Genomic DNA, 26,526 nt, shown 5'->3' with positions numbered 1-26,526 from the left:
CATCTAAATTCTATTATCTTACTCTTGTCCTACTTTTTAATTTCGATTATGATTATGATTATTTTGGTACCAGGAATTGAACCCAAGGGTTAAGAGTCACAAATTTGTAAGATGAGGTGTTTACATGGAAAACAAATTTCTTCAGTAATGTAAGATAAAATAGCTTCAGTGGTTAAAGAGGTTGGCAGGCTTCTGACAGTTGCTTAACCCACCCCTCTTTTATATTTTATTTAGAGACAGGGTTTTGCTGAGGCTGGCTTTGAACTTGAAATCCTTCTGTCTCCGCCTCCCGCAGCCCCTAGGATTACAGGCATGTGCCACTTTTTTTTTTTTTTTAAAGTCTCTTGTCCTTTTTAAAAAAACTTACATAGCTTTGCAGAGGTTTTCCCCTTCTCTAAAGCTCTTTTAAATTAAATTTGGCCACAGACTCAGGATAGCAGCTGAGTTCCCCTCTTTCTAGCTAAGGAACTTCTTTCTATTTTCTGGTGAGGATCTAGATATTCTGAGAAAGTCTGGTTCCACTATTAATGGAGAAATAATACAGACTTAGAGATTGGGGTTTTCTTTCTCTTCAATCCCCAGCCTTTGAGTAGTTGAACAAATCTGTTTCTGCTAGTCAGATTCCTCCTAAACTTAAAAGTGGTTACTTAAACTTAAAGCAATTATCAGCTGTAACCCTAGTGACTCTGGAGGCCTAGACAGGAGAATCACAAGTTCAAGGCCAGCCTCAGCAACTTAGCCCTAAGCAACTTAGTGAGACCCTGTCTCAAAATAAAAACCATTTTAAAAGGGGGCTGGGGAGTGTAGCTCAATGGTGAAGTGCCCCTGAGTTCAATCCCCAGTACCAAAAGCAAAACAGGATTTCATTTCCCAAATATAGTGTGTTTATTTCTCCCTTGGCTTTTGCAGTCTAAAAAGATTTTGCTTCTAATATATTAAGATTATTTATAATGTGTCTTAGGTTGCCTCTTCCTTCAACCCCTCTCCTGTTTGAGTTATGTTCATATCAGAGGAAGTTTTAGTGGTATAAAATTTTTGAGTAAACTGCTTTTGACTAGCACTTAGATATTAATTTACATCACAAGCTATCTTGACCTGATCATGTTTGGTGAATCATTCCAAAGAATGGACTTTTGGTGGAGAATTAGCTGTAGAACTGTGTGAACTATCTGAGCTTTTGAGCAACAGCCTGCCAACCTCTTTAACCATTGAAGCTATTTTATCTTACATTACTGAAGAAATTTGTTTTCCATGTAAACACCTCATCTTAGAAATTTGTGACTCTTAAACTAATAAGCTATTGTCTTAAGGATGCTATCACCCTAAAGTCACACATTCAGAGAAGACTCTTCTCAGGAAAGCCTGTCTTGCTAAGAAACCCCATGGATTCAAGAGTTCCCGCCATAGCAAAGTGTGTGGAAATCAAACTCTCAGTGAGCATCCTTTAACTGCCTCGGTGGTGGTGGTTTGCTTCTCCGAAGCATTTAGTGACTGGGAGCCCTTTTTTAATTTCTTTTTTAGTTGTATATAGACATAATACCTTTATTTTCTTTCTTTGTTTCTATGTGTGAGGCAAGTGCTCTACCGCTGAGCCACAATCCCAGCCCGTGACTTGGAGCTTTTTAATGAAGCTCAGCTTTGAGCTATACTATGTGACTTGAAACCTGAGAGGACAACCATTGGTATCAAAGTTTTGCTTGTATGTCTCTCTCATCAGAGAGCCCAGACTCATCCCCATTGCTCACAGCTGAGTGATTGGACATTTTACTTAACTATTCCACAAAAATGGGATTTCACAAACAAGCATAGTATTACATACTGATCTCTCGGGCTTATGGTAAAGAGCATTTAAAGAAATGATCTTTATTTAAATGTATATGAAAGAACTTTATATGACAGATATAAAGGTTTTAGAGAAAAAAAAACCCATATGCTCCTACAAGTCATAGTCATGGTGTTGGGGAACTGTCCTCTGGGTATTATAATAGAAAGGGAAACGAGTCATGCAATCCTGGGAGTTTTTGGTGTGGTCAGAAACAAACCATATAATAAGCAGACTCCTTATAAAACATAAGGTCAACATACTCTTTAACAGAAGGAACCAATTCAAAGCCATTTATATGATATAGGAAAACAAAACAATGATCCTTAAAAGATTTTTTTTTTTTGCAAAGAAAAGTGCCTAGTACTTTTATTATAATGCTGCTTAATACATTCCAAATTTAAAAAGTTTCACACTTTAGTCAGATGAACACTTGAGAATGATAGAACACTTGAGGATGATAAGGGATGTAGAATCAAATACCATCTTAAGCACACTTTTAAGCAAATCTGTGAGACATTTCAAGGGACCCTAATAGCTTGAGATTTGATGATTATGCTTTATTTAATAGTCTTTATTCGATCTGTTAATGACCAGGGTTTTAAACAAATTGAGAATATAGAAAAAGGTAACAGAAATAGATACAGGGTTAGGTGTCCTATAGAAATACTTTTTCAAGAGAAATATTATCGACCTAAGCATTAAGCACTTCCTGTAGCATTTCCAGGCATATTTGTGGTTGAAATCATTTTTTCAGTACTTCTCTGAGTATTAGGGAAAAATTATTAAAATATTAAGCTAGATCTGCTACCTTGTTGGCCACCAGTTGGTCTCATGACTTCCCTATTAAAGCCAGTTCTTCTTTCTTTTTTAACATAAGTTACTGTGCCTTGCTCTTCCCCAAGAATCTACTCAGGAACCCAGCAGTTCTTCCTTTATTTTCTGAGAACCACAGTCTCAATTCTATCAAGCAGTGGGTTGTTTGTCCATCTAACTTCATAAGTAGTTCCAAAGTCCATACACACCCTCTATGATGCTAAGATATTTTTCTGCTAAGATATTTACACTTAAGTAAAAAAAAAATGAAGGTGAATTTTATCTCAGTCATGGTACACTTTTGATAAAGTACTCTGCCACCCATAGTAGAGTGACCCTTAAGCCAGGATCTTTTAGTGCTTTGTCACACAAAAGAATCCTTACACAGATTATTTTACCAAATTCTGCATTTGTGAATGCAGAAACTAAGCTTACCCACAGTCATAGAGGGGACCCCAGTCTTCAAGCCCAAACGTGAACAGTCAGCATCATGCTCTTTCCTCTCTGTGCACCCCATTCAGATATTGTATTCCCATAAATGAAAACAGCCATCTCTTTAGAAACAATTGTAGGTATTAGCTAACTGAAAGTGATTATCCAGTTTTCAATTCTCCTTTCCTCAACTTCCTCCCCAACCCACAGAGGTATATACCAGAGATGGGAATTCCTATGGAAGACCTTGTGAATTTCCATTCCTAATTGATGGGACATGGCATCATGACTGCATTCTTGATGATGACCACAATGGACCATGGTGTGCCACCACTTTACATTATAAATATGACCAAAAGTGGGGCATCTGCTTAATACCAGGTATGTGTGGGCTGGTGAACTTTATGAATGGAAAGAAGAGTGCCATTTATATGAGGTAAAAAGGAGAAGCAAGATGTCAAGATGACTCAAAAGTGCAACAAATATTATCCTAGATAAGGAGTATATATTTATAAGAAAAAAGAGTAGTAAAATGTAGCTTTGAATTTACTTTCGGAAGCAGGTCAAGAAGAGAGCCAAGACAGCTTACAAAGTGAAAGATAACAGAGCAGGGAAGCATAGTTTTCAAGTTCCCGGTTAATGCTGATGATTTGACCTTGTGAACCGTACTTTAGAATTACTTACCTAGGTCAAGGCCCAGGCGTTTCAACACCAAGAATATACTGAAATATAAAAATCCAATATTTGCTCCAGTTGTAATTGATAACTAACTGTAGTTTAGGGAAGGAATTTCAAATGTTAAAGGTAGCTTAGAGGTTATCTAGTGCAAACCCCTATTTCTCAGGTGAGAGGCAGCAAGCCCAGGCTGAAGGAAGGGCCTGTCAGGGTCAGACCACATTCATGTGGAGCCTGGTGGAGAATTCAGGATTCCTAATCCTCATTCTCCAGCATATACACCCCACTCTATTTGATGCCTTGCCTGGGATGTGTCTCAGTGCCTTAGCCTGATGGGTCCCAAGGGTGGGAGGGGTTGTTATTGAATTTATATGCCTTCCAGAGCTACTTTTTATGAAAGAAGCAATACTGTGAGTTTTCTTAACCCCAAGGATTGCTAAGCCACAGAGGTGGTATTGCACGGCAAACACACTGCCACCCCACTGGCAGCATGTTCTAGATTTACAATCAGAGGGCTTCAGTGGCAATAATGAACCTTTAGACAATGTTCTTACAAATTTTTCCTATTTTGTTTTCACCAAATGTCACAACCTTTGTTGCTGTGGAGGTCATAGGAAAGTGTCTGAGGAGGCAAAGTGTGCCATTCAAAGAGCAACAAAAGGGATTGGTGCTTTGACTGCAGCTCTGCTACAAACATCTGTAGGTCTTTGTTCCCCTCTGAAATGAGGGCATCAAAAAGAGGATCTCAAGGGCCTTTTCAGCACATAGGTGCACAAGGCTGCCATCTGATGTATAATATGGGAAGCCCTTTGGAAAGCCCCCCAAGTGGAGCCTGGGATACACATCACACAGCCTACACTGTTTTTTCCCCTCTTGTTGGGAGCACATGAGAGACTCTAAGTATTTTTTCGAACTAGTTGTCTCAACACCTATATATTCTTTTTTTTTTTTAATATTTATTTTTAGTTTTCAGCAGACACAACATCTTTGTTCGTATGTGGTGCTGAGGATCGAACCTGGGCCGCACGCATGCCAGGCGAGCGCGCTACCGCTTGAGCCACATCCCCAGCCCTCAACACCTATATATTCATCCAGGAAACAGCTTGAAGTTTCTTTGTCTGAAAATATACATTACTTTATATATTTTTAAAAATATTTATTTATTTGTAGATGAACACACAGTATCTTTATTTATTTTTATGTGGTGCTGAGGATCGAACCCAATGCCTCACACATGCTAGGCAAGCACTTTACCACTGAGCTACAGCCCAAGCCCCTACTTTATATATTTACTAAAGAATATATGATGTATATTTAAAAAAGCACATACATATTTCTATACCTATATATGTAATATAAATGTGCATATATAAAGTGAATTATATGATATTGAATATTTCATATATAACAAATTACATAATATTAATTATTTCATATATAGTGAAACACATAATATTAGTTATATCATATATTCAACCATCTGCTAAAATATTAAGAACAATCTTGGACTTAGTTTCCAAAATAAGAGTCCATATTTATGGTCTGTGTTCCATATCTTAGCCATTTAAATGGCATGTCTGTGTATACACTTGAATACTCACTGGTTTCTCTATAGGTCGTGAGCAAACCCTCTACCATCTCCCACCATGTTCCAGTGAGCTTGTTTTCCCTTAGCTGAGCATTCCACACCTGTACACGTTAAGACTCCCACCTTCAAGCACAGGACAAGCAGGAGCACAGGTGAAAACATGGCATTGTAGCTGATAGGGGACAAAGGGACAGTGGCAGCTTTCATCAACCTGAATATTTGCTGTCCTCTGACTTCAATTTCATTATACCAAAAAATCAAAATATGGTCTAAACAAGCAATGGCAGCCTCCACTTTGGCACATCCTAAGAGTAAGCAAATTGAATTGCAGTATTGTAAGCAGACCAAGGAATAGAAAATGTTATGCCTTTACTTTATGATCACTAAGTAATCTTTTATCAACAGAAAATGGCTGTGAAGGTAATTGGCAAAAGAATGAGCAGATTGGAAGTTGCTACCAGTTTAATAATCAGGCAACTCTTTCTTGGAAAGAAGCTTACATTTCGTGTCAGAGTCAAGGAGCTGACTTACTGAGCATCAGCAGTGCAGCTGAATTAACTTACCTCCAAGGTAGGTTTGACTTGCATGTTGCAGAGAAAATTGTTGAAATTGTGAAGACACTTCCTCCTTCTACTTTCATATCCAGGCGTGTTGTTTTATGTGTATCTTTTCTGTCTTCTTTTGGGATTTAAACTTCAACACTGAAGTTGCCAAACTACTGAATGTAAACATATTCCATGTATTGAGAATACATGTTGAGATGGAGACTAAAGAGAGATTGATACTTAGAAAACAGGGTAGAAGATTAAACTGCTACCTTAACCTAAGCAAAAGGATTTGAAAAAGTGAACAATAAGCTCTTTGAACACTGAAAAGTAGAAAATTCAAGGAAGGTAAGCAGATGGTTGGATCCTACTATATGGCCTCAGTAAAAAATCCTCACATTCAAGTGGAGAAATACAGTCCTCGCAGTCCTCGAGGAGAAACAAAGAGAGTTTTAAGAAATCTTAAAGTGGATATAACACAGATGTATAGAATGGATAGAATTTTGTTTTGTTTATAGGATGGTAGTGGTAATTTTTGAATTTTTAATTATGAAAATTTAAATTATATAGGTAAGAACACAAAACTAAAAGAGATCATTTATTCTTTCATATGAATTTCAGGAACACCTTGTTAATTTCAGTGAAAACCCTATGAAGATTTTCCATTGGAATTGTGTTGAATCAGATTAATTAGGATTAGTCTGTCTCTATATGAAGTCTTCTCATTTATAAAAATGGCATTTCTTTTCTCTTTAGGTCTTCTTTTATGTACCCAGTAAGATTCTGTAAATTTTCCCATCATACTCTTGAAAGAAAAAGCTAATAAACAGAAAGTTTTACATTATTTTTTAAATCAGAAAAAATCTAAGTTTCTCAGTTTTAATAATTTATTCTCTGAATGAAAAAATAGTGATAACATATGATAACGATGTTCTAGAACATATTACTAAATTGTTTTCAGACATTATCTTATTTAATGCTGTATAGGAGCCCTAAGAGGCTAGTATTATTGCTATGCTCATTTTGCAGATGAGGAATGTGAGGATCATAAAGGAAGTGTATTTTGTTCAAAGTCACTTACAAATACATAGCACAACCTAAATTTGAATAGTCTCACTTGAAAACAAATTGTATTGGGTGTTCACCTTTTAGAAGACTGTAAGTTCTTTGTAAGCAGAGGTAGGTTATTGTTTTACTTTGGCACAAAACTATAAGCCTTACTGGCATATAGTAAACAAATATCTATTTACTAAGTATTTCAGGTGAATCCTGTCCCTGTGTTATAATGAATATAAATATTTGAATAAATGCTAACAATGAACAAGGCTTTTTCTCCAAAGAAGTTAATCATCAGTACACCCCAGCAAGTATCTTTATCATCAGATCAGGAAATTGATATTTAGAAAAAACATACCCAATATCACATAGCTAAGAAATATCAGAATTAGGATTTGAATGTCAACATATGGAACCACAGAGCCCTTAGTTTTTTGCTATAATACTTACACTATATATATATATATCTTTATTTTTTTTTAATCATTGAAAGTCTACTAGTCTTTTTTCATGCTTTTTGCCTAAACCTTTATCCAGACCTGCTTTCTTACTTAGAACTTTATCCTTTTCTTTTATTGTCTGGGAGTTGAATAATCAGAACTTTAGAATAAAAATCTGTCAAATAAGCCTAATCGGTCAGTGTTTGGCAGTGGAATTCTATTATAGACTTCACTAAAGCCTTACAAAAAATATCATTGAGAATCAAAAGGGCCACTAAAGTTAAGCCTCCTAGAGTATTGACTTTGGGAAAGTGATGACTTCAGTGAAGGAAGAAAGTATAAAGAGTGACTCTCACCATCCTACCAAACGTCTGATGATGCAGTTGGAACAAGGAATGTTGTGTTGAGTCTTTATGCATCACGTTTCTTTGCTAACTTGCACAGAAGTGCAGTAGTTCTGTGAAAAACCTTAATGTCCCCCAACCCAGCAGTTACTCCCCGTAGTTTATGGATATCAGTAAATTTATAAGTATATCTGTTTCTAATGTTCCAAGCTCCTCTTCTAGCAAGAGAGCTAAATAGCATATCAATAGGACTAATTATAATTGCTGGTTTCCCCAAGACCCTGGAAAAAGCTGGACTTTAACATCTAAATCTCAAGCATCCAAAGTAGTTTCTATTAAGAATCCCTTTAGGGCTGGGGTTGTGGCTCAGTGTTAGAGTGCTCGCCAGCACATGTGAGGGCCTGAGTTCAATCCTCAGCACTACATAAAAATAAACAAATAAAATAAAGGTATTGGTGTCCAACAACAACTAAAAAAAATAAACAAATAAATATTAAAAAAAAAAAAAAAGAATCCCTTTATAGGGAAGAAGGGAGGAAAAGGAAAGGTTCTGGAGAATGAGATTGATCAAATTATGTAATGTGCTTGTAGGAATATGGCCTAATGAATCCCACTAATATGTGTAATTTTAATACACTGATAAAAATAAGCTTAAAAAAAGAATCCCTTTATTGCACACAGTCGTTTGTTAACATTGAACTAGAAGTAATGAGGCCAACAAATGTGAATCAGAGATTCCGTAACCAAAGTGCTTGATCTACTTGCGGAGATAAGAGTTGTTGCTATGCAGAGCATATATAATGGAGTATGTTGTTCCCAAACAACTTTTGACTTTGGTAGATAATGGTGGGGTGAGACTAGGGAATCAACTGCCAGAAAAAAATGCAGAAGCACCCCTATTGAAGTTAAGTCTCATGCAGTCTAAAAGACTTTTCTTTTAGACTTAATTTTGTTTTGGTTTTATTTTATGAATACACATTCTCTGGGGATAATATATTTGGTTTCTTTGTGCTCATCGGATTTTGCTGGGACTCAGATTTTCCATATCTCTGGCCTTGCCAGGACCTGTAACCAACATATTTATGCTACTACGTAAGAGAACCCAAGAATCCCCAGAGCAGGAACAGCACACTTCCATTCTTCCTAATTTGCCTCCACCCCAGGGGTTATTCACCTTACACCACTTTGACCAGTGCCCCAATGCTAGGACACTTCTAGATTAGGGCCCCTGCTGGTTATAGCTTTTCTGATGCATTATAAGAGGTTTTTTGGCTCTTTTCAGACACATGACTATTATCAGGCCAGTCTCTCATTGTGGGAAAAGGAATAGAAGTGTACTCAGGTCTGAATAGGGGTCTCTGGAACAGTTAAGAAATAGCCACCTCATAATGTACAGATTGAGAAAAAAATTTTTCTCGCCTGCATCTTGCACAGGCAAGATAAACTGTGTTCTCCTGCATGTAGTGAGTTGGCTGCAAAATATTGCAAAAAAATCACATGACACAGAAATAATTTTGAGAGATCAAAGGCAGGACAGCTCTGCGACCTTAAGTGTTCTGCTTCCACACTGGAAGAAGAGAGAGTGAGCCTGTGTTTTTTATTTTTATATGAGGGATATACAAAGGCTTTTCCATAAAATATTCTTCACCAAATAAGGCAGGGGGTGGGCTGTCCAAGTCCAATGGGTAATGCTCAACTCCAGAGCTACAGAGAAGCCTCTATAGCCTAGTGAAGACTGAGGTCACGGTGCTTTGGGTAATAAGCCACAAAATGACTTGCAATGCCAGACCAAAATCTCCTTGGCTTCAAGGCTGAGTAGAGGCTATGCTAATAGCTCAGAGGTGGCCTCCCACCTATTTGCAAACTATATCTCAGAAAGGGTTAGTATCCATAACTTATAAGGAGTTTAAACAACTCAATAGCCAAAACAAACAAAAACCCAATAATTGATTAAAATGGGGTAAAGGACAGATACAGTGGCACATGCTTACAATCCCAGCGGCTCAGGAGACTGAGGCAGGAGGATCATGAGTTCACTGCCAGCCTCAGTAACTTAATGAGGTCCTAAGCAACTTAGCGAGACCCTGTCTTAAAATAAGAAATTTAAAATGCCTGCGATGTGGCTCACTGATTAAATGCCCCTGGTTTTAATCCCCGGCATGAAGAAAAAAAATGGGCTAAAGACCTAAACAGAGCCAGGCATGATGGTGCACGCCTGTAATCCCAGCAATTTGGGAGGCTGAGGCAAAGGATCATGAGTTCAAAACTAGCCTCCACAACTTAGCAAAGTCCTAAGCAGCTTAGCAATACCCTGTCACCAAAAAAATAGTCATCCACAAATGGCATACAGATAGCCAAAAGACATATATAAATGCTCAACATCACTAGCCATCAGGGAAATGCAAATCAAAACCAGAGTGAGACCTCACATCTGTTACAATGGCTATTATCAAAAAGACAAAGAAGGACAAATGCTGGTGAGGATGTAGAGAAAGGAGAATACACTATTAAGGATGTAAATTAGCATAGTCATTATGGTAAAAGGCATGGAGGTACCTGAAAATATTAAAAAATAGAACTCTCTAGCAATCCCACTGCTGAGTAGATAGCCAAAGGAAATGATATCAGTATGTCACAGAGAGATCTGCTCCCCTGTGCTGATCACAGCACTGTTCACAGTGGCCAAAACATGGAATCAACCTACATGTCTATCAGTGGATGAAATGGATAAAGGAAATGTGTTACTTATACACACTGAAATACTATTCAGTCACCAAAAGGATGGAGTCCTGTCATTGGTGACACTGTGGATGAGCCTGTAGGACATTTTGTTAAGTGCAGTAAGTCAGCCACAGAAAGCCAAATGCCACATGCTCTCACTCATATGTGCACTCTAAAAGAGTCTCTCATAGAAATAAAAAGTAGAATAGTGATTACTAAAGGCTAAAGAGAGCAGTGGGGAGGTAGGGAGATGGGGGACGGAAAGATTGGTCAATGGGTTCAAAGTTACAGTTAAGAGAGATAAGTTCTGGTGTTCTGTTGCACAGTAGGGTGACTGAAGTTGACAACTATGTATTGAATATATCCAACTAGGTAGAGGGGTCTGGCTAGGGGTTGTGGGTTGTGGCTCAGATAACTCCAAAGCCTTTCAGCCTTCTCCTCAAGCGCTTGTCTAGCATGCATGAGGCACTGGATTCAATCCCCAGCACCACATAAAAATAGAAAACAAACAAAATAAAGGTATTATGTCCGTCTACAACTAAAAAAATAAAAAATAAAAAAATAGGTAGAGAGGATTTGGAATGTTCTTATCACAGGAAAAGATAAATGTTTAAGGTTGTGATTATGCTATCTACCCTGATGGTATATTTACATGATACGTACATGTATCAAAATATCACATTGAGCCTGGCATGGTGGCACGCACCTGAAATCACAGTGACTTGAGAGGCTGAAGCTTGCAAGTTTGAGGCCAACCTCAGCAAATTAACTAGACCCTGTCTCAAAAATAAAATAAATATATGAATAAATAAAAAGGCTGGAGAATGTAGCTCAGTGGTAGATTGCCCCAGGTTCAATTCCGGTAACACACACACACACACACACACAGACATACACACACACACAAAATATGTACAACTAGTATATGTCAATTAAAAACAAATTAAAGGTCTGGGGTTGTGGCTCAGCAGTAGAGCACTCACCTAGCACGTGCGAGGCCCTGGGTTCAATTCTCAGTACCACATAAAAAAATAAATAAAATAAAGGTATTGTGTCCATCTACAACTAAAAAATGAATATTAAAAAAGAGAAAAAAATACCTACTTTAGTGGACACCCATTTGATTTAGGTATGAGATTTTATGCTAGCAATCTGTCTTTTAATGGCAAAGGTTCGGGTAGGTACAGTCTCAAGTTGATCAATGTCTTATCTGGACTGTGTGTGGAATAAAAACTCTAGCTTCAGATTGTCCAAGCCATATAATAAATCTCTATTCTTTATAATTACCCTACCAGTACTTTTAGAATTTATCCATTTCTCATTGTCATGCACAGAGCAATAGACACCTTAAGTAAATTTGTGTTTGCCAATACTATCACATTTTTAAAATCCTGATTCCAGTGAAGTCATCAGTACAAATCACCAAGACTACACTATATTGAAGCAGATCAGGAGCACATCTGTGTCACAAAATCCCATGATGTAAATGTGTACTTGCCATATGCAGATAAGTGAGAGGAGTGTTCAGAGGGAGCGACTGCTTCCTGTTGGAGGATATTGGAACAGACTTCGTGGAAGGCATGGAATTGAATTTGGGATGAATAGGAAGGATTTGTCCTCCATACTGTCCCCAGTAGAAACCAATGAAAGGAATTCAGAATACCAGGGTTGTGATTCAGTGTGGAGTACCAGAAATATGTCAGTTTCCAGAACCTCCGAGGAATGTTGGAAAATCTATTGCATTTATTAATAGGGAAAATTTTATATTAGATTAAATCTTCACAGTCTTTGTATGCCAGTGTGGGCAGCCCTTGCATATGCTTATAGAGAAGATTAAAGAGAAGGATAACTCCAAAGCTTTTCAGCCTTCTGCTCAAGGCATCTACCCCAGTATTCACCTTCTCCTTCCTTATTAGAATATCCTAACCATCTGCTTCTTTGAGAAAAGAGACAAACCTTTTTGCATTTCCCCATCCGATCTCACATTTGCTTCTCGGTAGAGCAATGATTAAGGCTCTGTCCTCACCATCATCTTCCCAGGCTCCTCCCATCACTTCAACCCAGCAATATCTGGGCTACTGCTCTTGGTCTCTTTGCTCTTTCTTCTCTATCCAGGAAATCTATTCCACTCTCTTGGTTTTAGTTCCAGGGAAGTCCTTCTTTAGGCATTAGGGTTCTGACGTCCTCAGCAAAGATTATGTGTAGTCAGCAGTGTCCTTGAAAGCCCTTAAAAGTGTGGATGGGTTTTCTATATGCAAATCACACAGAGTGTATGTGTGTGTGTATCATGAATATGATAACTATGTATGTGTATATATGTATAATATGTATATATAATACTTATCGCATATATTACAATATTATATATATATATATATATATATATATATATATATATATTGTGTATATCTATAATGCAGATATATCTATAACAAATCATACATAATTTCCTGGGAGTAATTAAAAACCACTAGCAAGTGTTTTACTGCTGAAAACAAATTCAAAAAATTTATAAAGATTTCAACCTTTATAAAGCTCTTCCTGTTGGTCAGCATCCTGTTTGTTATTGAGAGACCATTTCATCCATTGCTGTATCTCTTCTACTTGGCCTTCAATTTATTTTTTAGCCTTCTTTCATGTATTGATGAGATCTTGACAGGTTTCTGAATAATGCTGTTGGCTTCCTTGATAGTGGTGGAAATCCTTACAATCATTCACATGATCTTTTTCCAACACACAAGGACCCATACAAGCATGATTACATCTGTGTTTCATGGGTGTGTGCACGTTGAATGGCATATCAGCAATCAGCCTCACTATGCTTCTCTTTCTCTTTTTTGTTGATGATATCTGGTTGTCAAATAATAAATTTGAATGATGTAGTCTACTCTTGTACACACATGATTGTGTTTGTGTGTATGTGATCTGGTTGTCAAATAATAAATTTGAATAATGTATGTCCACTCTTGTGCACACATGGGTGTGTGTGTGTGTGTGTGTGTGTGTGTGTGTGTGTGTGACTCTTCTGTTTCTCTAGCCTAAACGTTCTCTTGGACTCCAGAGCCATATACTCGATACCCTGTGAAATATCTCCATACCCTGTGAAATACAATCCTATACATATTTCTGACCCACTCCAAAATGGTTCACCATGTGGAGGATCTGTATGTTTCCTTCTTTTAGATTAAAATTTTTATAAGGGAAATAATAGCTGGAAAATAATATGTACTTACTGAATCACACTATCAATCTAGAATGAAATCAGATCTTCAAAACCTAGATATACATGAGAAACTGCTTTTGATAAGTATTCTAAATCAGTACAAGAGAGTTAAAAATAGACTGTGAAACAGCTACTCTAAGAAGTCTGTTTTTACCTTAGAAGAAGGGAGTTGGACAAGATAACAGGAAGCAGAATTGAGGAACTTACCAGCCTTTGACCTTTTCCACGGTCTGAGGCTCTGTTGTCTATCAACATCACTCATCTTTGTTGCCTAGACATTCTCCTACCTGGATTACTGATACAATCAAAGCCTTCAGGAGGTTTGCTATTTATTGAAATCTAATCTGAGTTGGAGAATAATAACCCAAATAATTTTATCACTTTTTAAAATTATATAATTTTTACAGGACAAGAAGGCATTGCTAGAATGTTCTGGATTGGATTAAATCAGCTGTACTCAGCTAGAGGCTGGGAATGGTCAGATCACAAGCCATTAAGCTTTCTCAACTGGGACTCAGGTAATTGTTCTTCCCCCACCCATTTTGCCTATAGAGCAAAAGCTTCAGAAAACAAGGGCTTCTCACTCTCTGAGATCTTTTAAAAGTTTCAAGAACTGATAAATCTTGTGATTACTTCTCAGATTTTTTTTTCCCTAAACCAGAGTAGAATGAGAACCACCACTTGGCGAGGAACCATACTGGGTCCCTTAGGGGTCTTGACATGTCCATGACTTGCCCATGTTGTGTCCATCTACAACTTAACTCTAATGCAGAAATATTCCCTTATATTTCAAATCCTTGGGGTCTCCCCATTCTGGCACCCAAGTACTAATAGCATAATGGCTATAATTTATTATAAATAAATAACACAAGGAAAATTTTATAATGATTAAAACCCTGTTTAGCCAAAAAAATCTTTTTCCCCCAAAGGAAGAATGAGGTACCTTTTTAAAAATAAAATATGACAAATGAAAAACCTAAAAGTGAGGCAGACCTGCGACCGACCGGCGGAGCAGGCCCAGCGGCCCACCGGCGTGGTGGACACATCACCCCAATTGGAGGAGGGGCAGAGCATAGCCACCTCCCGAGCCTGCAAGGTAGGCAGACCTGCGACCGACCTGCAGAACAGGCCCAGCGGCCCGCCGGCATGGTAGACACATCACCCCAATTGGAGGAGAGGCAGAGCCGCCGCCCGCGCCTGCAAGGTAAGCAGACCTGCGACTGACCGGCAGAACAGGCCCAGGGACACATCACCCCAATTGGAGGAAGGGCCCAGCTGCCGCCCACAAGGTAGGCAGACTGCGCATCCCGGAGAAGGGGCCCAGCAGCCCGCCAGCCTAGTTGAAAGATCACCCCAATTGGAGGAGGGGCACAGCCGCCACCTGCGCCTGCAAGGTACGCAGACCTGCAACCTGGAGAACAGGCTCAGCGGCCCGCCAGCGTGGTAGACAGATCATCTCTATTGGAGGAGGGGTCCAGCCATTGCTCACAAGGTAGGCAGACCACGTGACCTGGAGAAGGGGCTCAGTGGCCTGCCGGTGTGATAGACAGATCACCCCAATTGGAGGAGGAGCACAGCTGCCGCCCGCCCCTGCAAGGGAGACTTTGCAACTATACAAGAGCAATATAAATATATAGGGGGAAAATTCAATAACACAACAGTTTCACCAAGCAGAAAGACACTCGAGCAGTATGGAAAGACAAGGAAAGAAAGGACCACAAGCAATGCAGTTCAACTCAACTTTAGAAGAGGTAATAGCTGCAGCAGATGGAATGTCAGATAAAGAATTCAGGATTTGCATGATTCAGATGATCTGGAGTCTCAAGGAAGACATTAGACAGCAAAATCAGATAATGAAAGATCATTTCGACAATGAGTTACATAAACAAATCCAAGAAGCAAAAGATCAACTATACAGAGAGATAGAGGTTATAAAAAACAAACAAACAGAAATCCTAGAAATGCAGGAAGCAATAAACCAACTTAAAAACTCAAATGAGAATACTACCAGCAGAGTAGAACACTTAGAAGATAGAACATCAGACAATGAAGACAAAGTATTTCAACTTGAAAAGAACATAGACAGCTCAGCGAGACTGTTAAGAAACCATGAGCAGAACATCCAAGAAATATGGGATAACATAAAGAGACCAAACTTAAGAGTCATTGGGATACAGGAAGGTATAGAGGTCCAAACCAAAGGAATGACAATCTGTTCAACGAAATAATACGAGAAAACTTCCCAGACTTGAGGAATGAGACAGAATCCCAAATCCTAGAAGCCTACAGGACGCCGAATGTGCAAAATCATAAGAGATCCACACCTAGACACATTATAATGAAGATGCCCAACATACAGAATAAGGAGAGAATTTTAAAAGCTTCAAGAGAAAGGAAGCAGATTACATTTAGGGGTAAACCAATCAGGATAACAGCTGATCTCTCAACACAGACTCTGAAAGCTAGAAGATCCTGGATCAAAATATTTCAAACGCTGAAAGAAAATGGGTTCCAACCAAGAATTGTGTATCCAGCAAAATTAAGCTTCAGGATGGAAGATGAATTTAAAACCTTCCACGATAAACAAAAGTTAAAAGAATTTGCAGCTAGAAAACCATCTCTTCAAAACATCCTCAGAAAAACACTACAGGAAGAAGAAATGGAAAATAACAATGAAAACCAACAGTGGGAGGTAGTACAGTAAAGGGAAAAAATAATGAAAGTGGAAAAACAAACTATGTTAAGTAAAATAAATAAACAAATATGGCTGGAAGAACAATCCATATCTCAATAATAACCCTAAATGTTAATGGCTTAAACTCACCAATTAAGAGACACAGGCTAGTAGAAAGGATCAAAAAAAAAAAAGATCCAACAATATGCTGCCTACAGGAGACGCATTTGATAGGAAAAGACATACATAGACTGAAGGTCAAAGGTTGGGAAAAATCATATCACTCATATGGACTTCGGAAACAAGCAGGAGTGTCCATACTCATATCAAATAAAATAGATGTCAAGCCAAAGTTAATCAAAAGGGATAAAGAGGGACACTACATACTGCTCAAGGGATCCATACACCATCAAGACATAACAATCATAAATATATATGGTCCAAACAATGGTGCAGCTATGTTCATCAAACAAACTCTTCTCAAGTTCAAGAGTCTAATAGACCACCATACAATAATTATGGGAGACTTCAACACACCTCTGTCACCACTGGACAAATCTTCCAAACAAAAGTTGAATAAAGAAACTATAGAACTCAATAATACAATTAATAACCTAGACTTAATTGACATATATAGATTATGCCACCCAACATCAAGCAGTTACACTTTTTTCTCAGCAGCACATGGATCCTTCTCAAAAATAGATCATATATTATGTCACAGGGCAACTCTTAGACATTATAAAGGAGTAGAGATAATACCATGCATGTTATCTGATCATAATGAAATGAAACTGGAAATCAACGATAAAAGAAGGAAGGAAAAATCATGCATCACTTGGAGAATGAACAATAGGTTACTGAATGATCAATGGGTTATAGAAGACATCAAGGAGGAAATTAAAAAATTCTTAGAGATAAATGAAAACACAGACACAACATATCGGAATCTGTGGGACACATTGAAAGCAGTTCTAAGAGGTCAATTCATTGCCTGGAGTTCATTCCTTAAAAAAAGAAAAAACCAACAAATAAATGATCTCACACTTCATCTCAAAATCCTAGAAAAAGAAGAGCAAAACAACAGCAAAAGAAGTAGAAGGCAAGAAATAATTAAAATCAGAGCTGAAATTAATGAAATCGAAACAAAAGAAACAATTGAAAAAATTGACAAAACTAAAAGTTGGTTCTTTGAAAAAATAAATAAGATTGACAGACCCTTAGCGATGCTAGCGAAGAGAAGAAGAGAGAGAACTCAAATTACTAGCATACGGGATGAAAAAGGCAATATCACAACAGACACTTCAGAAATACAGAAGATAATTAGAAATTATTTTGAATCCTTATACTCCAATAAAATAGAAGATAGTGAAGGCATCGATAAATTTCTTAAGTCATATGATCTACCCAGATTGAGTCAGGAGGATATAGACAACCTAAACAGACCAATATCAATTGAGGAAATAGAAGAAGCCAGCAAAAGACTACCAACTAAGAAAAGCCCAGGACCAGATGGGTATACAGCAGAGTTTTACAATATCTTTAAAGAAGAACTAATACCAATACTTTGCAAGCTATTCCAGGAAATAGAGAAAGAGGGAGAACTTCCAAATTCATTCTACGAGGCCAACATCACCCTGATTCCTAAACCAGGCAAAGACACTTCAAAGAAAGAAAACTACAGACCAATATCTGTAATGAATCTAGATGCAAAAATCGTCAATAAAATTCTGGTGAATCAGATTCAAAAACATATCAAAAAAATTGTGCACCATGATCAAGTAGGATTCATCCCTGGGATGCAAGGCTGGTTCAATATACGGAAATCAATTAATGTTATTCACCACATCAATAGACTTAAAGATAAGAACCATATGATCATCTCGATAGATGCAGAAAAAGCATTCGACAAAGTACAGCATCCCTTCATGTTCAAAACTCTAGAAAAACTAGGGATAACAGGAACATACCTCAATATTGTAAAAGCTATCTATGCTAAGCCTCAGGCTAGCATCATTCTGAATGGAGAAAAATTGAAGGCATTCCCTCTAAAATCTGGAACAAGACAGGGATGCCCTCTCTCATCACTTCTGTTCAACATAGTTCTCAAAACACTGGCCAGAGCAATTAGACAGATCAAAGAAATTAAAGGCATAAAAATAGGAAAAGAAGAACTTAAATTATCACTATTTGCAGAAGACATGATTCTATACCTAGCAGACCCAAAAGGGTCTACAAAGAAATTATTAGAGCTAATAAATGAATTCAGCAAAGTGGCAGGATATAAAATCAACACGCATAAATCAAAGGCATTCCTGTATATCAGCGACAAATCCTCTGAAATGGAAATGACGACAACCACTCCATTCACAATACCCTCAAAAAAAATAAAATACTTGGGAATCAACCTAACAAAAGAGGTGAAAGACTTATACGATGAAAACTACAGAACCCTATAGAGAGAAATAGAAGAAGATCTTAGAAGATGGAAAAATATACCCTGTTCATGGATAGGCAGAACTAACATCATCAAAATGGCGATATTACCAAAATTTCTCTATAGGTTTAATGCAATGCCAATCAAAATCCCAATGGCATTTCTTGTAGAAATAGATAAAGCAATCGTGAAATTCATATGGAAAAATAAAAGACCCAGAATAGCAAAAACAACTCTAAGCAGGAAGTGTGAATCAGGCGGTATAGCAATACCAGACTTCAAACTATACTACAGAGCAATAGTAACAAAAACAGCATGGTACTGGTACCAAAACAGGCAGGTGGACCAATGGTACAGAATAGAGGACACAGAAACCAATCCACAAAATTACAACTATCTTATATTTGATAAAGGGGCTAAAAGCATGCAATGGAGGAAGGATAACATCTTCAACAAATGGTGCTGGGAAAACTGGAAATCCATATGCAACAAAATGAAACTGAATCCCTTTCTCTCGCCATGCACAAAAGTTAACTCAAAATGGATCAAGGAGCTTGATATCAAATCAGAGACACTGCGTCTGATAGAAGAAAAAGTTGGCTACGATCTACATACTGTGGGGTTAGGCTCCAAATTCCTTAATAGGACACCCATAGCACAAGAGTTAATAACTAGAATCAACAAATGGGACTTACTCAAACTAAAAAGTTTTTTCTCAGCAAAAGAAACAATATGAGAGGTAAATAGGGAGCCTACATCCTGGGAACAAATCTTTACTCCTCACACTTCAGATAGAGCCCTAATATCCAGAGTATACAAAGAACTCAAAATATTAAACAATAAGAAAACAAATAACCCAATCAACAAATGGGCCAAGGACCTGAACAGACACTTCTCAGAGGAGGACATACAATCAATCAACAAGTACATGAAAAAATGCTCACCATCCCTAGCAGTCAGAGAAATGCAAATCAAAACCACCCTAAGATACCATCTCACTCCAGTAAGATTGGCAGCCATTATGAAGTCAAACAACAACAAGTGCTGGCTAGGATGTGGGGAAAAGTGTACACTTGTACATTGCTCTGTGGGACTGCAAATTGTTGTGGCCAATTTGGAAAGCAGTATGGAGATTTCTTGGAAAGCTGGGAATGGAACCATCATTTGACCCAGCTATGCCCCTTCTTGGTCTATTCCCTAAAGACCTAAAAAGAGCATACTACAGGGACACTGCTACATCGATGTTCATAGCAGCACAGTTCACAATAGCAAGACTGTGGAACCAACCTAGATGCCCTCCAATAGACGAATGGATAAAATAATGTGGCATTTATACACAATGGAGTGTTACTCTGCATTAAAAAATGACAAAATCATAGAATTTGCAGGGAAATGGATGGCATTAGAGCAGATTATGCTAAGTGAAGCTAGCCAATCCCTAAAAAACAAATGCCAAATGTCTTCTTTGATATAAGGAGAGTAACTAAGAACAGAGTAGGGAGGAAGAGCATGAGAAGAAGATTAACATTAAACAGGGATGAGAGGTAGGAGGGAAAGGGAGAGAGAAGGGAAATTGCATGGAAATGGAAGGAGACCCTCAGGGTTATACAAAATTACAAACAAGAGGAAGTGAGGGGAAAGGGAAAAAAAAAAACAAGGGGGAGAAATGAATTACAGTAGATGGGGTAGAGAGAGAAGAGGGGAGGGGAGGGGAGGGGAGGAGAGGGGGGATAGTAGAGGATAGGAAAGGCAGCAGAATACAACAGACACTAGTATGGCAATATGTAAATCAGTGGATATGTAACCAATGTGATTCTGCAATCTGTATACAGGGTAAAAATGGGAGTTCATAACCCACTTGAATCAAAGTGTGAAATATGATATGTCAAGAACTATGTAATGTTTTGAACAACCAACAATAAAAATTTAAAAAAAAGAAAAGGAAAACCTAAAGGTTAACATTAATTTCAGTACAAAACATTCTGTTCATATATAAGGAAAATGGGTTAAGTACTTAAGTGTCACTTTAGTTAACTAAATTTTCTCATTTCTAATGAATTAACAACCTATTGTCTTTAAGTATAATTTAATCTTTTTAAATAATATATATATATATATATTTATTTATAATAAATAAATTAGTAGTGGCACTAATGATCAAACCTAGGGTCTTGCATATGCTAGGCAAGCATTCTATCATTGAGTTACACCCAATCCTTAATTTATTTTTTTAAATTTTTAATTTAAGGTCTTAAAGGCATTACAAAATCATAGATTAATATTTTCATCATATAATAAATATAGATTAGCAATAAATATTTATTAGAGATTATCAGCCACAAGATATATGGCAAAAATTTTTATTCTTAGTGACAAGTTTGGTTTTTATTTTTGTGTTTTAAATTAGCTATAATATGTTAGAATATCCACCCCCTCACTTGTATTTTAAAAGAAAGAAAAGTTGTATATATTAATATCCATTTTATACAATTCAATTTAATTAAAATTTTAACTAAATGATGAATTCTCATAAAGGCAAAAAATGTAATGTGAAATATTTTTTCTAACCACCACCCTGATTCTAACCTTGTTCTTCTAACTCTTTGAAAATCCTACTTTTTAAGATATGCCAAAGGCACTAATAATAGGTGGATCAAGCTGTGCTGGAATGGATGCCGAGTCTGGTCTGTGGCAGAGTATTTCCTGTGAAGCTCAACTATCATACGTCTGCAAGAAACCATTAAATAATACTGTGGAGTTAACAGGTATCTTCCTCAGTTGCTCTTACAAATAAATCTTAAAGCTGCAATTTTGTGAGGTCAAGTGAAATCCATCTCAGATACTTATCTCCACCTTTCCTTCATCTGATACTGCCAATATAGGAAAGTATTTAATTTTTGACCCTATCATTAGATATTACCAACTGCATATGAAAAAATCTGTAGTTGAGGCAATGAAGAATATCAGGTAAAAATATGTATATGCCCATTAGATGGCAGAGGTATTTATTTTTATTTTTTGGTACTGGGGATTGAACTCAGGGGCACTCTACCACTGAGACATATTCCCAGCCCTATTTTGTATTTTATTTAGAGAACAGGGTCTCTGAGTTGCTCAGCACCTTGCCATTGCTGAGTCTGGCTTTAAACTCAAGATTCTCCTGTCTCAGTCTCCTGAGCCTCTGGGATTACAGGTATGCTTGTCACCACACCCAGCTGGGATATTCTTGATAGGAAGTGTATTTCTGCTCACGGATCACTCTTGTTCCTCTAGAGCAGTAGTTCTCAAATGTGGTGACCAGACCAAGCACAGTGGCATCACCTGTGCCATTAGAAATACAGATTGCAGGGCTTACCCAGATTTACTGAATCAGAAACTGTAGGCATGGTGTCTAGGAATCTATGTTCTTGTTTTGTTTTGTTTTTAAATATTTTTTAGTTTTAGTTGGACACAATATCTTTATTTATCTTTATGTGGTGCTGAGGATTGAACCCAGGACCTCACCCATGCTAGGCAAGCGCTCTACCACTGAGCCATAACCCCAGCCCCTAGGAATCTGTGTTTTAAGAAGCCCTCCAGGTGACCCTGCATGCTCAAGTCTGAGAGCCACTGCTATGAGGACAGGCCTTATATATTGCATGCCTTTGTGAAAAATCAAGACCTGTGGACACAGGATACCCCCAGGCTCTCCCAGCCCCTGCCCCACAACACCCAGACCTCCTCTATCCTTTTATGCCAGGCTGGTTCTTTAGGTCTTTGAATTGAAAGAACCCAGTAAAATGAGAAGTGCAGGACAAAGTATCTACAATGAGGAGATTGTTCAGGGAAGTGTGAGGAAAGAGACAGGAGACCAGCTGAAGTTTTTGAGGAATGGAGGTTTGAGGAGTATTTACAAGAATAAAGAAGAGTACCTTGGATTGTTGAGCACCAGGCCCAGTGTATACCTGAAATTTGATTAATTCTTCACTGAATGAGAAAAACTCAGATTCATAACTGGGAGGGGGAAAAGGGAATTTTTAAATGTCCTGCTTTAAGGAATTATGTGGGAAGTGAAAAAAATCAATCAAATTTCTTGTCATCCAAAAAGGAGCATTGAGCTATTTTTTTTTTTTTTTTTGAGGGAAAAAAAATACACTTCCTATCAAGAATATCCCAGCTGGGTGTGGTGGCAAGCCTACCTGTAGTCCCAGAGGCTCAGGAGACTGAGACAGGAGAATCTTGAGTTTAAAGCCAGACTCAGCAACGGCAAGGTGCTGAGCAACTCAGTGAGACCCTGTTCTCTAAATAAAAGACAAAATAGGGCTGGGAATATGTCTCAGTGGTAGAGTGCCCCTGAGTTCAATCCCTAGTACCAAAAAAGAAATAAAGAATATAGGAAAATGTTTTAAGATAATAAGGGGAATGAATATTTATCTTCCAAGTTAATATAAGCCAAATATAATCCATACAACAAAAAGCATAATAGAGAAGCCAGCACAAATGAAAATAAGCTAGAGCAACTGATGTTAGATTAAGTAAATATCTCAAAGTAGCAATTATTAAGTAAATCATGATGTTTTCACATGATTGAATAATATGCATTTATTATAACTGTGCCAGCAGGAAATAGAAAAAGCAGAACAAAATGATATGCCTACTTATCATTTTAATCTTGTAAAAATATGTATTCATAGAGACAAAGACTAGAATATGAAAATGATTGTTTTAAGTTCAATTATGTGTGATTTTTCCATCTGTTCTTTTATAGTAACTGTAAAACACAGTAGTAATAAATGAACGCTATTCAGAACCTTAAAGTTAATTGAGTTATCTTGTAATTATGAGAGGCTAGTTGAACCTGAATTTTTATCCTTTAGTAAAAAACAAACCTCTTAAGATGCTGTGTTTTCTTGCAGTAAACCTTCCAAGTGGAAGGTGAAGTCTGAGTAACCAGCTACTTTCTAGTTTTGTTAACAAGGATAGAAGTATTTTGTATGGCTTTATACCTGACTCTTTTTCTCCAGAAAGACTAGACCTTTACTTGTGAGTTTTAGCACGGGCAAAACAAAGAATCACATTCTATAAGGACCATCGGTCTAGCAGAGGGAGGAAAGAAGAGGTCCAGAGATGTCATTTGCTCTTTCCTTCCATTGCTACTGTCTCTTGGGTGTGAAGTGAGCCCATGTCTCATTCTGTTCCTGAAATCTCTGCCTGTCCTTTGGTTAAAAGTGAGCTTTAATGCATATTCCCTTACTAAGCTGGCCATACAAGAAAAGAAGGCTTGAGCTCATGCTAATCTTTACAACAGCAGAGACTGGAAGGGAACCTAACAAATCCCAGAACCAGAAAAAGATTCAAGCAACTGGCTTAACCTACATCTTTCTTCTTTTAGGACTAAGGGCAATATCTCCCTTGATTGTGTCTATACCCTTAAATAATCTATCCCCAGCCACACAGCATATTTCTGTCACATTACAGTCACATCATGTAATGATAATAATGATTCATTATCTGAATCCCTGCAGGAATTCTTATGACACCAGGTATATATTAGGTACAACATAAATTCATATTACTCAAGGATCTGTCATCAGATTGCCCAATTTTCCAGAAGCCTCATGATTCAAAACAGAAAATTTTGTAATGTTGTTGATTCAAAATAGATATAGCTTTCCTGGAATATAAATTGCTGCTTTTCTCCCAGATGTTTGGACATATTCACATACCCGCTGTGAAGAAGGCTGGCTGCCAAATAATGGATTTTGCTATCTGCTGGTAAATGAAACTGGTTCCTGGGATGAGGCACATAAGAAATGCAATGCCTTCAGTAGTGACCTAATCAGCATTCATTCTTTAGCAGATGTGGAGGTGGTTGTCACAAAATTCCATAATAGGGGTAAGTTGTTTTTTTTTTTTTTTTTAATACCCCATTTTAGAGGCTTAAACATTATAAAATATCCCTGCTTTCAGACTCTTGGTGGGAATGAAATCTTACAACGACCCTGTCCACAGGCTTTTCTGTTGGATGGAACTATGTTGTAGTCTGCGCTGTCCAATACACTGGCCACCATCCAACATGGCTTTTGAGCACTTGAAATGTAGCTAGAGAAACTGAGGAACTGAATTATTCTTTTTATTTAATTTTATTACATTTTGGTTTATATAGTCACATATGCCCTAGTGGCTACTAATTTGGCAGTAAAAGGTTGATTGAATAATCTGTCTCTTCTCATAAGCTAAATTCTATTTCATTTCCTCCAAAAACCTAAGTGATGATTATTTTACTTTTGTAATTTTTTGGAAGCTAATTTTCTGGTAGACACAGCTATAACAGACTGCTATTACCATACCTTCTGCCTAGGATTCTCTAATAATAGTAGCTAGTAGGGCTGAGTTGTAGCTCAGTGGTAGAGCACTTGCCTCACACTGTGAGGTACTGGGTTCAATCCTCAGCAACACATAAAAATAAATAAAAGATATTGTGTTCATCTACCTGCCTCATTGAAATTTTTAAAAAATATCTAATTTTTTAGTTATAGTTGGACACAATATCTTTATTTTATTTACTTATTTTTATGTGGTGCTGAGGATGGAACCCAGGGCACGTGCTAGGCGACCGCTCTACCAGTGATCCACAATCCCAGCCCTGCCTCATTGAAATTTTAATAGGCTATTTAACAGTACCATAAAGGCTCTTAAAACTTATATCAGAATATAAAAATCAGTAACAATATACATATTCAAGAATGTAGTCTAGTAAAGCCAAACAAAGCATTTTTTTTTTAGATGCCAAAGAAGAAATATGGACGGGACTTAGGAACATCAATAGACCAACTTTGTTTCAGTGGTCAGATGGTACTGAAGTAACTCTAACATACTGGAATGAGAATGAGCCAAACATACCCTATAATAAGACTCCCAACTGTGTTTCCTGTTTAGGAAAGGTAGGAGACCTCTGTGGTGTCTTTATTGTCTTACTGTTATATGTAATAATAATATTAAGATTCCTTTGATTATGGTATTTATGTTTAAGCTAAGAAAATAAAAGGTGAGAAGTTTATAGACTATCTTTCTTGGGAAATAAAAGCAGTTACTAAATAAGCAGTCAGTCCACTTTCTGACAGTGTCTGTTCTGACTGAAGCAGATCTAGAGACTCTGTGTAACTCAGATTCTGTGCCAGAGTGGCTCTCATAACCCGCTGTCTCCCAGATCAGGGTCTCCATCAGCCTTTCTGCCATCAGTGTCATATTTGGCAGGTAGCCACAATTTAACCCGAAAAGCCCCATCTTTTTGTGTTCAGATCAAATTTCATATCAATTCTAGTTTGAGGATGGCATTAAAAACACTTTTTTAATATTTTAATTTTAAGTAAAAATTCAAAAACTCATTCATAAAAACACCTTACTCCTGTGGATTGCCTAAATATTTATTGAACATACTTTAGTTAAGCACCTAAAACAGACTGTGACTTCAGAAAGGATATACGTACCTCTGCATTTTTGTTTATATCACTTTCCTGCAGAAAACTGTAATTGATTATGACGTGTCACCCAGCCATCTAGAGAGACTTAAGTGGAAGCAATAAATGCTTTGTTCAGAAGTGTTTTAGTAGTAAAGATATATTTGGAAAGATGTCACATCTGGTATACTCTATTTTAAAGAATATCCAAGATGTCTTTACAAGAGTATCAAAAATGGAAGTGAGGTGGCATTAGCAAAAGTGAACAGAAGGCATACCTAGACAGCATTCTGGTGTTCAAAACCAGTCCTCAG

At 37.4% G+C, this 26,526-nt stretch overlaps 1 protein-coding gene across 2 annotated transcripts in view; it reads left to right on the top strand.

Annotated features, from left to right (window-relative positions):
- The window catches only part of Ly75 (lymphocyte antigen 75), a 136,288-nt gene that overhangs the window by 6,765 nt on the left and 102,997 nt on the right, over nt 1-26,526 (top strand). For both annotated transcript variants that reach the window (XM_046462300.2, XM_046462299.2), the window contains exons 3-8: nt 3,281-3,451; nt 5,739-5,903; nt 14,070-14,180; nt 21,398-21,538; nt 24,457-24,648; nt 25,539-25,696. In XM_046462300.2, the coding sequence (XP_046318256.1) occupies nt 3,281-3,451; nt 5,739-5,903; nt 14,070-14,180; nt 21,398-21,538; nt 24,457-24,648; nt 25,539-25,696 (938 nt within the window). The remainder of the gene's footprint in view (nt 1-3,280; nt 3,452-5,738; nt 5,904-14,069; nt 14,181-21,397; nt 21,539-24,456; nt 24,649-25,538; nt 25,697-26,526) is intronic.

The sequence above is a fragment of the Marmota monax genome, unplaced genomic scaffold, assembly GCF_021218885.2.
Source record: "Marmota monax isolate L192 unplaced genomic scaffold, Marmota_monax_Labrador192_F-V1.1 WCK01_AAM20220418_F8-fsc00129, whole genome shotgun sequence".
In the NCBI taxonomy this organism is placed as follows: Eukaryota; Metazoa; Chordata; class Mammalia; order Rodentia; family Sciuridae; genus Marmota; species Marmota monax.
This window is presented reverse-complemented; position numbering and strand designations above follow the sequence as displayed.